This window comes from Carcharhinus amblyrhynchos, chromosome 21 (assembly GCF_965287045.1).
Source record: "Carcharhinus amblyrhynchos chromosome 21, sCarAmb.v2.hapA, whole genome shotgun sequence".
Lineage (NCBI taxonomy): Eukaryota > Metazoa > Chordata > Chondrichthyes > Carcharhiniformes > Carcharhinidae > Carcharhinus > Carcharhinus amblyrhynchos.
The window spans coordinates 34,108,755-34,122,416 of NC_137344.1; the positions used below are offsets into that span (position 1 = coordinate 34,108,755).

General features: G+C 43.4%; 1 protein-coding gene across 1 annotated transcript; it reads left to right on the plus strand.

The window, feature by feature from the left end:
- Nucleotides 1-3,305: 3,305 nt before the first annotated feature.
- LOC145356354 (RING finger protein 222-like) lies at nt 3,306-5,928 on the plus strand. The gene has a single exon (XM_080209008.1). The coding sequence runs from the start codon at nt 4,134-4,136 to the stop codon at nt 4,710-4,712; it is 579 nt and encodes a 192-aa protein (XP_080065134.1). The 5' UTR covers nt 3,306-4,133; the 3' UTR covers nt 4,713-5,928.
- The last annotated feature ends 7,734 nt before the right edge of the window (nt 5,929-13,662 follow it).

The window sequence follows — 13,662 nt, forward strand, 5'->3', positions numbered from 1 at the left end:
AAGACAGAAAGGCAAAGAACAAATGTTAATTTTAAATCTGGCATTCTTAAAACCTCTTGACACTAATTAAAACCTGAGGCATGATACTCCACACTTGTAATAATTAATTTTCAGCAAGAGAGAAGTTGATTGGCAGTAATTAACACGGTCACATCATTAAAAGAGTTCTTAGATTAGAATGAACAATACTTATCTTTCTGTGGTAGTTCAGTTTATACCTCTCAAGCAATCACAACAACTTCACACCATTCACTGTGTTTCAGTGATGTGGCAGGCAATGAGACGCCATTTTCATGAAGCCAGCAATATTGCAAAATACTTGGGGCAGTGACATTTGAATATTTAAGTTGACTTAATAGTCACAAGTAAGCTTACATTAACACCACGATGAAACTACCATGAAAATCCCCTAGTTACCATACTCTGGCACCTGTTAGAGTACACTGAGGGAAAATTTAGCATGGCCAATGTGCCTATCCAGCATGTCATTAGGACTGTGGGAGGAAACCGGAACACCTGGAGGAAGCCCACACAGACATGGGAAGAATGTGCAGAATCCACACAGACAGTGACCCATGTTGGGAATCAAACCTGGGTCCCTGGCCCTGTGAGGCAGCAGTGTTAACCACTGTGCCACCATTTGATATTTGAGATTATCCACGCATCTACTCCTTGTCAAAGTTTATTTATTTCAAGTTAATTTGTTAGTCACAAGTAAGGCTTACGTTACTGTGAAAATCCCCTATTTGCCACACTCAGGTGCCTGTTCGGGTACACTGAGGGAGAATTTTTATCATGGCCAATGCACCTAACTGCACATCTTTAGTCTGTGGGAGGAAACCGGAGCACTTGGAGGAAACCCACGCAGACATAGAGAAAATGTGCAAATTCCATACAGATGGTGACCCAAGCTGGGAATCGAACCCAAGTCCTTAGCGTTGTGAGGCAGTAGTGCTAACCACTGTGCCACTGACCACTGGCTGCAGTTGCAGAATTCTTTGTACATAAACAACATCACACACATCATTTGATTTCCTAAATTTGGGTAAATGATTTGCACGGTGTGTTTGGGGTAGATTTTATGTAAATATGCACTTGGTGCCAGGTTTGGGGCATTGAGGAGAGCATATTGACGAATCTGATTCAAAGACAGGAGGCTCCACTTGATCTTTATTAACTGCTGGTTTGTTAAATCCATCCTGCAGCTCTTCTACTGAAATAAAATCCATAAAATATAGTAACTTATACACAGGTATCATTTACACCCAGGAGTTTATGGTAGTATTTAAGTTTGAACATTAATCTCCGGACTCCATCATATTAAATGAATTGCTTAGTCACGCAAACCTTCGAAAGAGTCAAGTGATTCTGCTTCCAAGCCATAAAGGGCTCCTTCTAACTCATAAAATTTATCCATTTTTATTGTCCAATCGCAGTCACATTCTGAAGGAGACATGCCTAATTCAAGATTGATTGTGCAGTAGACTGGCTGTTCCTCTTGTTGATGCTTTGCATTCCAACAGAACTCCTTGGGAGCAACATCAGTCAGCAAGATGGCACTAATCCCAGTTAGACTCCTGCACTCCTGGAATTTAATTTTGTATGTTGGACCGGTGGTGTGTTTTAAAAATGTATGTGTCACAATTTGTTTTGCTTTCAAGTTCTTTCAGTTTAAGATTTGTTACACATATCCTTACCACACCCTAGAAGACCATTGCATTGTCTGAACGAAAGGTAGATGTTATCCTTTCAAAACAGATGAAGGTGTGAGGTAATAGAAAAGACCCAGGGGGCAGTGAGATTGGTTTCACATTACTCAAACCTATGTGCTATAAATGACCACAATTCTAACACCTTAAACATGGGGCAAATTTACTAAATCGGGATTATTTTAAAGATGGTGTGATTACACTCCACTCTTACTTATTCAAAAATCCTACAATTCAATAATACAAATGAACAGAACTGTTCAGGAGTACTTTTCTTTTGAAAGATCTAAAAAATCAAATTGACATTTGTTATCTCTACATGCTGTTGGGTTGTGAGCACACAAGTATTTATTGCCCATCCTAAGTTGCCCTTGGAACATTCATAGCCAATAACATGGTGCAAAACTGGGGCCAAGTCTCAGTTAGACTGAAACACAAATAGAAAATGCTGGAAAATGTCAGCGATTCCGACAGCATCTGTGGAGAGAGAATAGAGCCAACATTTTGAGATCGAATGACCTGCATTGAGCTCTAATGATTTGATTGGATTTGATTTATTATCGTCACTATATAAGTATATAGTGAAAAGTATTGTTTCTTGCGTGCTATACAAATGTACACAGAGAAAGAAAGGAGAGGGTGCAGAATATAGTGTTACAGTCATTGCTAGGGCATAGAGAAAGATCAACTTAATATATGGTTTACAGAGTTTAAAAAAGTTAGAGTTTTAAAAGCATAAAACAAGAGTAAAAGATAGAATTAAAGGCTTTCTGGGCACAGCTGGCAAGAAGTAGCCACCCTCCAGCGCCATCTTATTTCAATGGACTAGTAATCTGGGTCATCTGGAGTTGAAATATTGGGTGAAATTTTACCGGCATACCCACCCAAGTTCCATATAATCCCGCCCGAGGGCCAATGGAGGATGCTGTTCTCCGAGCCTCGCCTGGCCCCAGAATCAGGGCAGGCGTGCCTGTAAATTTGCAGCCAGTGGCTCTATTCTCTCTCCACAGATGCTGCCAGAGCCGCAGAGATTTTTCAGTGTTATCTGTTTTTTTTGTTTTAGATTCACAGTAACTTCACTGCAGTGTTAATGTGAGCCTACTCGTGACACTAATAAATAAACTTTAAACCTTAAAGATTCCAGCATTCACAGTATTTCGCCTTTATCTTTACTTAGACTGAGCCCCCTTTCTAAAGCCGGCTAGATTTACACAATAGTGTCTGGTATCTTTTTTTGTGGTCACTTTTAGCCACAAGAAGTGAGCAGAACCAGCATCACAATTGACCTCAAGGTTTGGCTGGGTTTAGTGGTGGCATTTGAACACACACCCTCTGGGCTGCTGGGCCATAACAATACAGGCCACTGTACCCTTCCATCATTGAAATGAAATCATGTCAATTAATAGCAGCCTCTGTGCTACGTATTCTGGGTCGCTGCTTCAACTTTTTTCCCTGTCACTGGAACAGAATTGCAGCCAATTCTGTTCCAGGAGATTTCAAGATGTTAGATCCACTTTTTATTTTGAGAGTTCACAACTTGTTTTTTTAAAGAAAGGTAAAAGTTCTGCTTGCTCCTTTTAAAACCTCAACACGAGGGTGACTGACTGAAATGTGGATTTGTGTTGCCAGCCTGTATTGGAGGAGGGACGCTGAGGGATCTACTTTCCCGGCTGGGAAAGTGCGGTAAAACGGTCAGGAAATCAGTACTCACTCACTTCATTTGTTGCAACCGCAGTGAACCGGACCGTGCAGTGTTACCGTAACATTGAAGGGAAGATCTGAACTGTCACAGTCTCCAGAGAGAGAGAGAGACCAAGTTTTGCTCTGATATCCTTTCTCCCCCAGCGGCACTGGATGGGACCAACCGCAAATGTTTGGCAAGTCAGCAGAGACAATTTCACAATTCAGCATTGAAATAACATTTGTCAGATCCCCCCAAAAAACAGGGCGTTTGACTCATTCTGCCGCGGCTCCGAAAAGGGACAGTGGAAAACAAAAGGTCAAGAGCTGTTGAATTCGTCTGATGTGAGGTTACTTTTTTGTTTTAGTCGCAGCTCGGGCTCTACACAATACGGTATGTGCTAGATTCCAGCACACTTCCTCAAACAGAGAGCGAGAGAGAGAGAGAAAACCTTCACTCCGGGAGAGGGGGCTGAAAATGGGCTGGTGGCTGAACAAGTTGAAGCAGCCTGCGGTTCTGATCAGCTGCCAGCGGCCGGGCAAAGCCCAACCAGCTGCCCAGGGAGTCCGGAGTGTGGCAGGCAGTAAGATCCCAGGAGTGGAGTCCTGACAAAGAGTCTCAAACCAAGTCCAGATCTCTGGGTGGGGATTTTCAAGCCGCCCCCCACCACCACCTCTCTCTCTCTGTCTCCCCGGGGACAGTGGGCTAGAGAAGCCCCCCACCCCGGGGAGGGGGGAACAAGGATGTCGGAGGAGGGAGGCTGCGAGTGCCCGGTCTGCTACGAGAGGGTGTCTCGCCAGAACCAGTCGCTGAGGACACTGAGCTGCAACCACATCTTCTGCCACGACTGCCTGGTCAAGACGGTGCTCAATCAGGACAGCGAGCCCAACAAGTTGGTGTGCCCGGTCTGCAGGCATGTCACCTTCCTGAGCAAGAGAGGGGTGCTCTGGAGTGCCCGGGGCAGAGAGGGCAAGCAGACGCTGGAGATCCCGCTGCCTCCCCCTGCTGCCCCGGAGCTGCCCCTTCCTCCTCCGCCTCCTCCTCCTTCCCCTCCACGCTCCTTCCTCCGCCGCCTGCTGGCCAGCTGCCCCCGGACTCTCAGCTCCGGCCGCCAGCCCGCGCCGGCCCCCCGCCAGGTATTCGTGATCAGCGGCCGGGGCAGACCCATGAGCGAGGAGGAGCTGCGAGGCGCGCCCGCCGAGGACGGGCTGATCCTGGAGCACCGGCGCTGCAGGCTGCGCTGGGTGCTGGTGCTGCTCTGCTTCATCATCATCGGGGCAGTGGTGGCTGCCATCCTGCCCTGGGTCACCTCCTTCAGATAAGACAGCGCCTGTGGGAGTGAAGGCGGTGGACAGTCCCTGGGGAGGGGATGACAGACAGACAGACACTTCACAAAGAGACGCCCAGACAGCCTGGATTTGGACCTTCTACCTGCTACACTTCTATTTCATTCTCCAGGAATGTACGGTTGGCGACTCCCCATAGGGATGGGCCAGTTGCAGAAAATACTAATTGCACTTGTACAGAAATCCTTTTTGCAATTTTTTTTATATTGTAATTATTAAAACTGTGATCGGTTGTCAACTCTTTAAGGCCAATTACTGATCTATTTGGCAAGTTGTTTGTTATAAATATTTGGGAAATAATGTAGCCCTGTATTCTGAGTATTATCAGTAGATTTGTCAAATTGTTATTTAACACTGGTAAATTAATCAGAACTGCATTCCTGGCTTCTGCAGTGGTTGTTATGTTCACACACCACCCAGAATATATCCTGAAAAGGTTATAAGCTCTTTCAACTGCAGAAATTACATTTTATTTATTAATGTCGCAAGCAGGCTTATATTAACACTGCAATTAAGTTACTGTAAAAATCATCTAGCTGTCATGCTCCTGTTTGGGTACATGGAGGGAGAATATAGCATGGCCAATGCATCTAACCAGCACATCTTTTGGACTGTGGGAGGAAACTGGAGCACCCAGAGGAAATTCACACAGATACAGGGAGAATATGCAGACTCCGCACAGACGGTGACCCAAGCCAGGAATCAAACCCGGGTCCCTGGCGCTGTGAGGCAGCAGTGCTAACCACTGTGTCACCATGCCACCCATTGGGGGACAGCCAATAGTATTCTCACCTTTGATTTAGAAATGTTTGAGCATTATTTCAGCACTTGAGCTCATTGTCTAGACTCCTACACTGCTACAGGAATGCTAGATGTGCCAATGGTTCCCCTTGTTTGGCTTAAAGCCAAGGACCTGTCTGCCTGCTCCCCTTATTCAAATGTGAGCTATTCATGATGATATTCGAAGAGGAGCTGTGGGAGTTCTAATTTTTTTTTCGCCAATGTTCCTCACTCAATTGACACTACCCAGAAACTCTAGATTGAGAGGTTATCCTTCTTCCTGCTGTTTGGGGGAGAGGGTTACTGCTCAGTAGATGCTACAGTTGGCTGCATAAAACACTCAGTGTATTTCAGAGCAATTCATTGTATGTAAGCATCTCTGAGAAATGTGATAAAGTGCTTTATATATAAATGCATGTATTGTATATTGTATCAGACACAACACTAGGAAAACACTGTAGCAATATATTGAAGTATCCATCAAAAGGAACATTCTGATTCCGAGTACGAGGACAATGATCTCAAGATTTAACAAAAAATGTATTCTTGTCTGTGCGTAAATCCAGCATTTGTTATACATTGCTAATTATCACTGAGAAGATGGTGGTGAGCTGTCTTCTGGCATTGCTGCAGTCTCTGTACTGAATGTGTCCCCATAATGTTGCTCAGTAGGGAGTTACAGAGTTGTGACCCAGGGACCATGAAGGAATGATGATACATGACCACATTGGGAAAGGTGTGACTTGGAGGGGAACTTGGTGTTATGGTGTTCCTATGCACCTGTTCTAACTAGATGATGCTGTTAACTTGGGAGATGCCATCAAACAATTAGCAATTTGCAGCAATGCACCTTGTAGAAAATTCACAGTTCAGTTACTGTGCACCAGTGGTGTAGGGACTGGACATTTTAGACAGAAAATTGGGTACTAATGCTTTGTCCTGGATGTTGTAGAGCTTCTTGAACGTTGTTGCATCTTCAGTCATCTGAGAAGTGGGGTATATTCTATCATGTCCTTGACTTATGTCTCGAAGGTGGTGGAGAGGCTTCAGAGAGTCTGGAGTGGAACCACTCACCATAAAAAAACTCGGACTCTGACCTGCTCCAAAAGGTATTGTGGCTGATCCAGTTGCTTTCTAGTGGTGACCCCAGGAGGTTGATGGTCAGGGTTTTAGGAATGGTAATGCCATTCAATGTCAAAGCAAGGTGATTAGACTCTCTTGTGGGAGACTGTTATTTCCTGGTACTTGTCTGATGTGACTGTTACTTGTTGCTCATCAATCCAAGGCTGGATATTCTGATCCAGTTTTTGCTGTATGTGGACATGGACAGCTTTATTATCTGAGCAGTTGTAAATTGAGCTGAATCGTGTGCAGTCACATGTGTATAACTCCAGTTCTGACCTTATGATAGAAGAAGGTCGTTGATGAAACAGCTGAAAATTGTTGGGCCTAGGACACACTTTGAGGAACTTGTGCAGAGATTTCCTTGGGCTGGGTTGAATGACCTCTAACAACCACAACAGCCTTCCTTTTTGCTAGGCTTATCTACCACTACTGATTCCCACTGCTGTCAGTTTTAAGTGGATCCTTTGGGGAGCACCCAATTAGATATTGTCTTGATAACAAGGACTGTTACTCTTAGCTCAACTCTGGAATTGAGGGCTTTTCTCCATTGCTGATAAAAAGAGACATGCTGTCAAAGCTTTTCATCTTGCACTCATCAGGACAAAATCGCAAGAATACCAAATCTCAAAGGGAACAACAATTTATATGACATGCATAAAAGGGTGCTGGATGGATGATGAGTCTGATTAGTAGAGGTGTTCCCTAGGAGAATGCGCCAGGGAACAGTTACCTCCAAGCTTTCATTTAAATTCAAAACAGGCAAGTCAACACTGATTGATTGAGGCATTGTCATGGGAAATGCATCAGTGAACGGTTGTCCCCCAAGCTTCTGTTTAGTTGCATGGCAACTTTTTTTATGTTTGCAAAGGATAGAATCTTGCATATATCACCAGTATACATGTTGGGGTTCCTACAGCTCCATATGCTATAAGCTTGGCCCTATTTGAAACTTGTAAATTACCTTGGAATGATAAGTTGTCCCAAAAATGTAAGCAACTGCTGAAACTAGCTGTCTCACACAGCTCCTATGTAGTAGCAACATGAGGGGTAATCTGCCAACAGGATGCTGCCAAAAAGACATTCTCCCTGTCACACAAATGAATGATGGGGTATACGAATTTCAGTGCTAGTGTGATGCCAGGTTTGGAGGCTTTACATCCCAAGGCCTGGTGGTTTTGTATCAAACAGCGCATCCCTCCAGCTCTTCACAACAGGCAGAGTACTGACCATACTGAACTAGTCCATGCTTGCAAACCTCAAAACATAGTGTCCAACATTAGATGTGATTCCACACATTGGACAAGAATTACTAAATTGTCCTGATTGTGCTGAGAAATACACTGAAAATCAATTAAAGGTTAACAGCTGGGCTCACAATGTGGCTCACTTACACATGTTAGAAAGCACATATAGTCATCGCAGGGCCCTGCGCTTTACATAAAAAAAAAGAATTAATTCAAGCATTGCACCTTTTTCAACTAGACAAAAGCCTGGGGATAACTATTCACTGGTTCATTTCCCATGGCAATGCCTCAATCAATTAAAGTTGGCTTGCCTAGTTTGAATTTTAAAAAATTATGGCAGTTAACTGTTCCTTGGTGCATTCTCCACAGCAACACCTTTACCTGCAAACAAATCAGCACCCTTTTCTATTGCAATATACACTGAAATTCCATTTGAGATTTGGTATTCTTATGATTCAGTCACAGCATGTCTCCTTTCCCAGCAGAATTGAGGTTCTGTGCTTCCAAGTGGTTATATTGTCCATGTTTGGAATAACGATTTAATGAGTTGTGTGGTTCTGGCAGAACCCAAGTTGAGCATTGCTGACCAGGTTAATGTTGAGCAAGTGCCACTTGACAACACTGTTGATAACTTCTTCCATCACTTTGAGCACGATTGAAAGCAGCCGGAAAAGATGGGTGGGTTTGGTCTATTTATTGCAGACTTGACATACCTGGACTATTTTCCACCTTGGTGTTTAGTGTCATAGATGTACTGGAAACGCTTAGCTAATGACAATGGCTAGTTGTGAAACACAGATCTTTAGCACTGTAGCTAGAATGTTGTCAAGCCAGTAACTTCTACTGGATCCAACAGACTCGAGCATTTCCTGATATTACATGAAGTGAATCGAATTTGCTGAAGACTGGTGGCTATGTCGGGAATCACGAGAGGAGGACAGGAAGGGTTATCCATTTGACCCTTCTACCTGAAGAAAGCACGGTGGCACAGTGGTTAGCATCGCAGCCTCGCTACGCCAGAGACCCAGGTTCAATTCCGGCCTGGGGTCACTGTCTATGTGGAATTTCGACATTCTGCCTGTGTCTACATAGGTTTCCTCCGGATGTTCCAGTTTCCTTCCATAGTCCAAAAATGTGCGGGTTAGGTTGATTGGCCATGTTAAATTGAACCTAGTGTCAGAGGGATTAGCAGGATAAATGTGTGGGGTTACAGGAATAGGGCCTGGGTGGAATTGTGGTTGGTGCAGCCTCAATCTGGCTCCTTCTGCACTGTAGGGATTCTGTGTGTGGGTTAGGTGGATTGGCCATGCTAAATTGCCCCTTAGTGTCAGGAGGACTAGCTGGGGTAAATGCATGATGTTGTGGGGATGGGACCTGGGTGGGATTGAGGTCGGTGCAGATTCGATGGGCTGAATGGCTTCCTTCCGCATTGTAGGATTCTACAATTCTATGAATGTTGTGAATGGTTTTGCACTCACATGCTGCATTCTGCCATCATTGAGGATGAAGAATTTCATAGTAATTCTCCAGGCAATTAGTTGCTCAATTGTCCACCACAATGTATGTAAATGGAAGATCTAATTCCAAGGCACTGACTAGGAAATAGTTTGTTAATACATTTTGTAATTGTGTGTCTATCGTTCCATTGTTAAGAAACAAAAATTTCTGGAATTTGCATGCACATTCATGGAATTAGGAGTGATAATTTTTTATCTAGGAGATTAATGTGTCCAATGTGTTTAAATAATAATGAGTTGCTAGCTGAGATAATGAGCTGGCAGAATGACGGATTATTTTGGGGACTTGGATTTGACTCCAATTTAGAAATTTGGATTGAAGTTTTCTTTCTCTGTTGGGTGTAAGTCAAATGTGGAAAATCTTTACTCCATTCCGAAAGATTGCTGCCTCCAAGCATAAAAATATGACTATTTCGTTCAACTCACAATGATAATCTGGAAGTTTTACTATTGTGGAAAGTATCACATTGTTGCGGTGGTTTTGATCCCTTATTCATTACAGAGGGCTCCTAAAAAGTGTCTTATTGAGAGAAAGAAAGACTTTCATTTAGAAATATTTCAAAAGGTGGTTTTGCAGGGTGCATGCAAATTCCAGGGTATTGGAATAGACACGCACAATCAATGCTGCCAGTGACACAAAGGTTAGAAACACCACATTGAGCCCAACTGTTAGCAAGCTGCACAGTGGTTAGCCTCACAGCACCAGGGATCTGGGTTTGATTCCTGGCTTGGGTTTGCACGTCATCCCCATGTCTGCGTGGGTTTCCTCCCGGTCCTCGGGTTTCCTCCCACAGTTCAAAGACATGTGGTTAGTTGCATTGGTCATGCTAAATTCTCCCTCAGTGTACCCAAACAGGGGCTAGAGTGTGGCAACTAGGGGTTTTGAAGTGTGAATGTAAGTCTACTTGTGGCAATAATAAATTAAAAAACTTTTAAAAACTTTAAGCTGATCTCCAGCTCCCTCTGTCCACAAGTTCTTTTGACATTGAAAGGTGAGGTACTAGAGAAGATGTAAGACTCACAGATGTTCCTTTAAAGTCACAATCTGGGCTTCAGCACAACTCTGAATACATAAAATTTACAGATGCTGCTATCTGCTGTTGCCTACCCTGTCCTATCAACAGAACAGACTCTCCAATAAGGAAATAGTTCTGGATTATAAATGAGGTTTGAACTATTGTACTCATGACACCTGTTCTACTGTATTCAACCCATCTTAACGCACAGCAAGGTATAAACTGAATATTACCTGACAGAGATGTTGGAAACAAATAGGTACTACTTGGTCTAATAAACTCATTTATTTTGATTGATCTCAGACCAACCTCCCCACCATGCCTCTCTATCCTTTCTTTCTCCAGAAACACATTTAACTGCCTCTTGAATTGTACCACTTTAAACGTAAACCCTTAGAAGTCTGAAATAAAAGACAAATTGGGAAGGGGAATTAGAAATGCCTTTATGCTACAACTTCGAAGTAATTGCAAAATCATAGAATACTACAGTGCAGGAGGAGGCCATACAGCCCATCAAGTCTGCATTGACCACAATCCCACCCAGGCCCTATCCCTATGACCCCGTGCATTTACCCTAGCCAGTGCTCCTGAAACTAAGGGGCAATTTAGCGTGGCCAATCCATCTAACCTGCACATCGCTGGACTGTGGGAGGAAATTGGAACACCTGGAGGAAACCCACGCAGACATGGGGAGAGCATACAAACTTCACACAGACAGTGAACCAAGCTGGGAATCGAACCCAGGTCCCTGGAGCTGTAGAGACAGCAGCGCTAACCATTATGCTACACTTCACTAAACGATCGGGCAGTAACAGGGTTGGCACTCAGTGGCTGAAATTTTACTGGCACGCCTGTCCGATTTGGGGGCGGGCAAAGCTTGGGGAACAGCATTCTCCATTGGCCTCATGCGGGATCGTACGAACCTTGGGCGGAGATGCTGGTAAAATACCGCCCAGAGTATCTCTGGAATCCAGCTCTGTGAGACACTGCAGAAGATGGTGTCACACCAGTTGCTTTTGTCACTGCAACACTTACAACAACAGCGCAGTGTCAAATCTGTTCTTTTTTTAAAGAGAGTTCCTTAGGCTGAGCACATTTTAGAAGCTTACCTAATTAATTTAAATGTTTTTTAAAAAGGATACTTTTATCCTTGATCTGCAAATATTAAAAATGTACCAGCCGAGAGGGGAGTTCTGTGTGTGTGTATGAGCAGGAAATAAGAAGTCCAATTAGTTCTAAGAAATCTAACTCAGGAACTGTCTGGGATGAAGTTTCAGACCAGTAGCTATAATGTCAATTAACTATTTAAATGGAATTGAAACAATGCCACTCATGGTTATTGGAGATTGGCTGTAGAATCTTTTAAAAAATCAGTATGAGTTGCACAAACAGGGAATCGTTTCCCACTTTCTGCTGAAAAAAAAAATTCTGATCAACATCTAGCAATCCTTTGATTTTTTTTCTTTATATTTTCTTTATGGAATATTTAAACAGCGACTGTTCATAGCATCATTAGGAAGGGCTGAAAATTAGACTGGGAAAGTGCACCCTCATTTAATATAGCGGCACAGTAGCTCACTATCACTGACGGCTTGAGTGAAAAGATATAATTGGCCTCAGTGCCCCAAGGATGAAGAGAGGGATAGTAAAAACAGCCAGGATTCCGAAACCTGATGATTATCTAGTGGTTTCAATTGAAATATTTGCATGTTTAGATTGGACTGCATTGCCATTCATAAAGAAGTGATGCTCTCTTTCCAGACACACACCTGAAGAATTGCCATTTGCCTCAGGTGCAAGAAGGTGGATGATGATGTAATTATACCTGTCCACTTAAGAAGAGGGAAGGAACTGTAGGGGTCAGGTGGAGGACAACAAGGATTCTTAGAGCCAACAGAGAAATGTCCTCAAGATATTTATAATGGAACCAACAGACTAAAAGAGAGTTTTATTGAGAAGAAATGCACAATACCTTTTGTGCATGCCATAGGACCATTAGTTAGAGGCTTGAGATACTTAGCAATCTCATCTAAGTTAACAGTTCATACCTGAAATGTTATTATTCTAGCTTATGGAAGTGCTGAGATGAATAGCTTCTAGCTAATTGTTGATGGGTGGATACATTACTGGTTCTAGGTACTGTAGGAAGTTCTGTAGGTGTTGGGGGATTGGACTTGTGATTGACAAGTGATGTTTAACCGAGGCAAGTGCAGTTTTATGCAGGTGGGCAAGTAATATGTTTAATATATTTACATTCTTCAGGTAAAAGAAACAAAGCTAGTGCAGGGGGAAATAAAATTTTTATCTTTAAGGGTTCATGACCAATGTTGTGCAGCTATAGTTGAAGTGCTGAGATTTATTTTCAGAACATTGCATTATAAATCAAAATGCAAAATAAGTTGGCCTTAGTTATAATGGTGTTCAGTTTTAATCTTTCACATAAGAGCATTAGAAATAAGAGGGGGAGTCTGTTTGTCTCTTTGATTCTGCTTCACTATTCGATAAGATCAGGGCTGTTCTCGTATCTCACCGATACCTTCCCATACACTCTCCATATTCCTTAATTCCATGAGTATCCAAAAATCTGTAGCTCTCTGCCTTGAATAGACAGTGCTTGAGCATGCACAGATCCCTAGGGTAGAGAATTCCAAAGGTTTGAGTGAAGAAATTTCTTCTCAATCCTAAATGGCCAACTCCTTATTCTGGGATTGTGACTCCTAGGGTGTGATTCTCCCTTGCCTCTGCACTAATTTTTTACCTCAGTGGACTGGGTGAATCTCATGATGGGCAATGCGTGGGATTTGCGCATGCGTTCCCGTCGTGATAGCGTCTCCCAGTGCTGGATTTCCTGTGGTGTCTGTTCTGCGCTGGAAATCTCAGCACTGACAGATCGGCGCATGCGCAGTGGCCCACTCAGCGCTCTGGTTTCAGCTTCTCCAGCAGGAGTAGGCCCTGAGCCTGAGACTTTTGATAGTCAGCATGAATTACTCCAGTTTTCACATGAATTTGACACTTAAAAATTTTTTGGGGAGAATTCCAGCTCAGGTTCTAGTCTTTCCATCTAGGTCAAACAGTTCTCCAGCAGTTACTTGTCAAACCCTTTAGAAAACTTGAGTGAGAGTCTCTGGCCTCCCAGCCGCGTGTTTCCCGCTGGCGGGAGGTGGCAGGTTGTTTGCCAGCAGCAGGATTCTCTGGTTCTGCCATCGTCATTTGGAATTCCCATTGATATCATGCCATGCCGGCG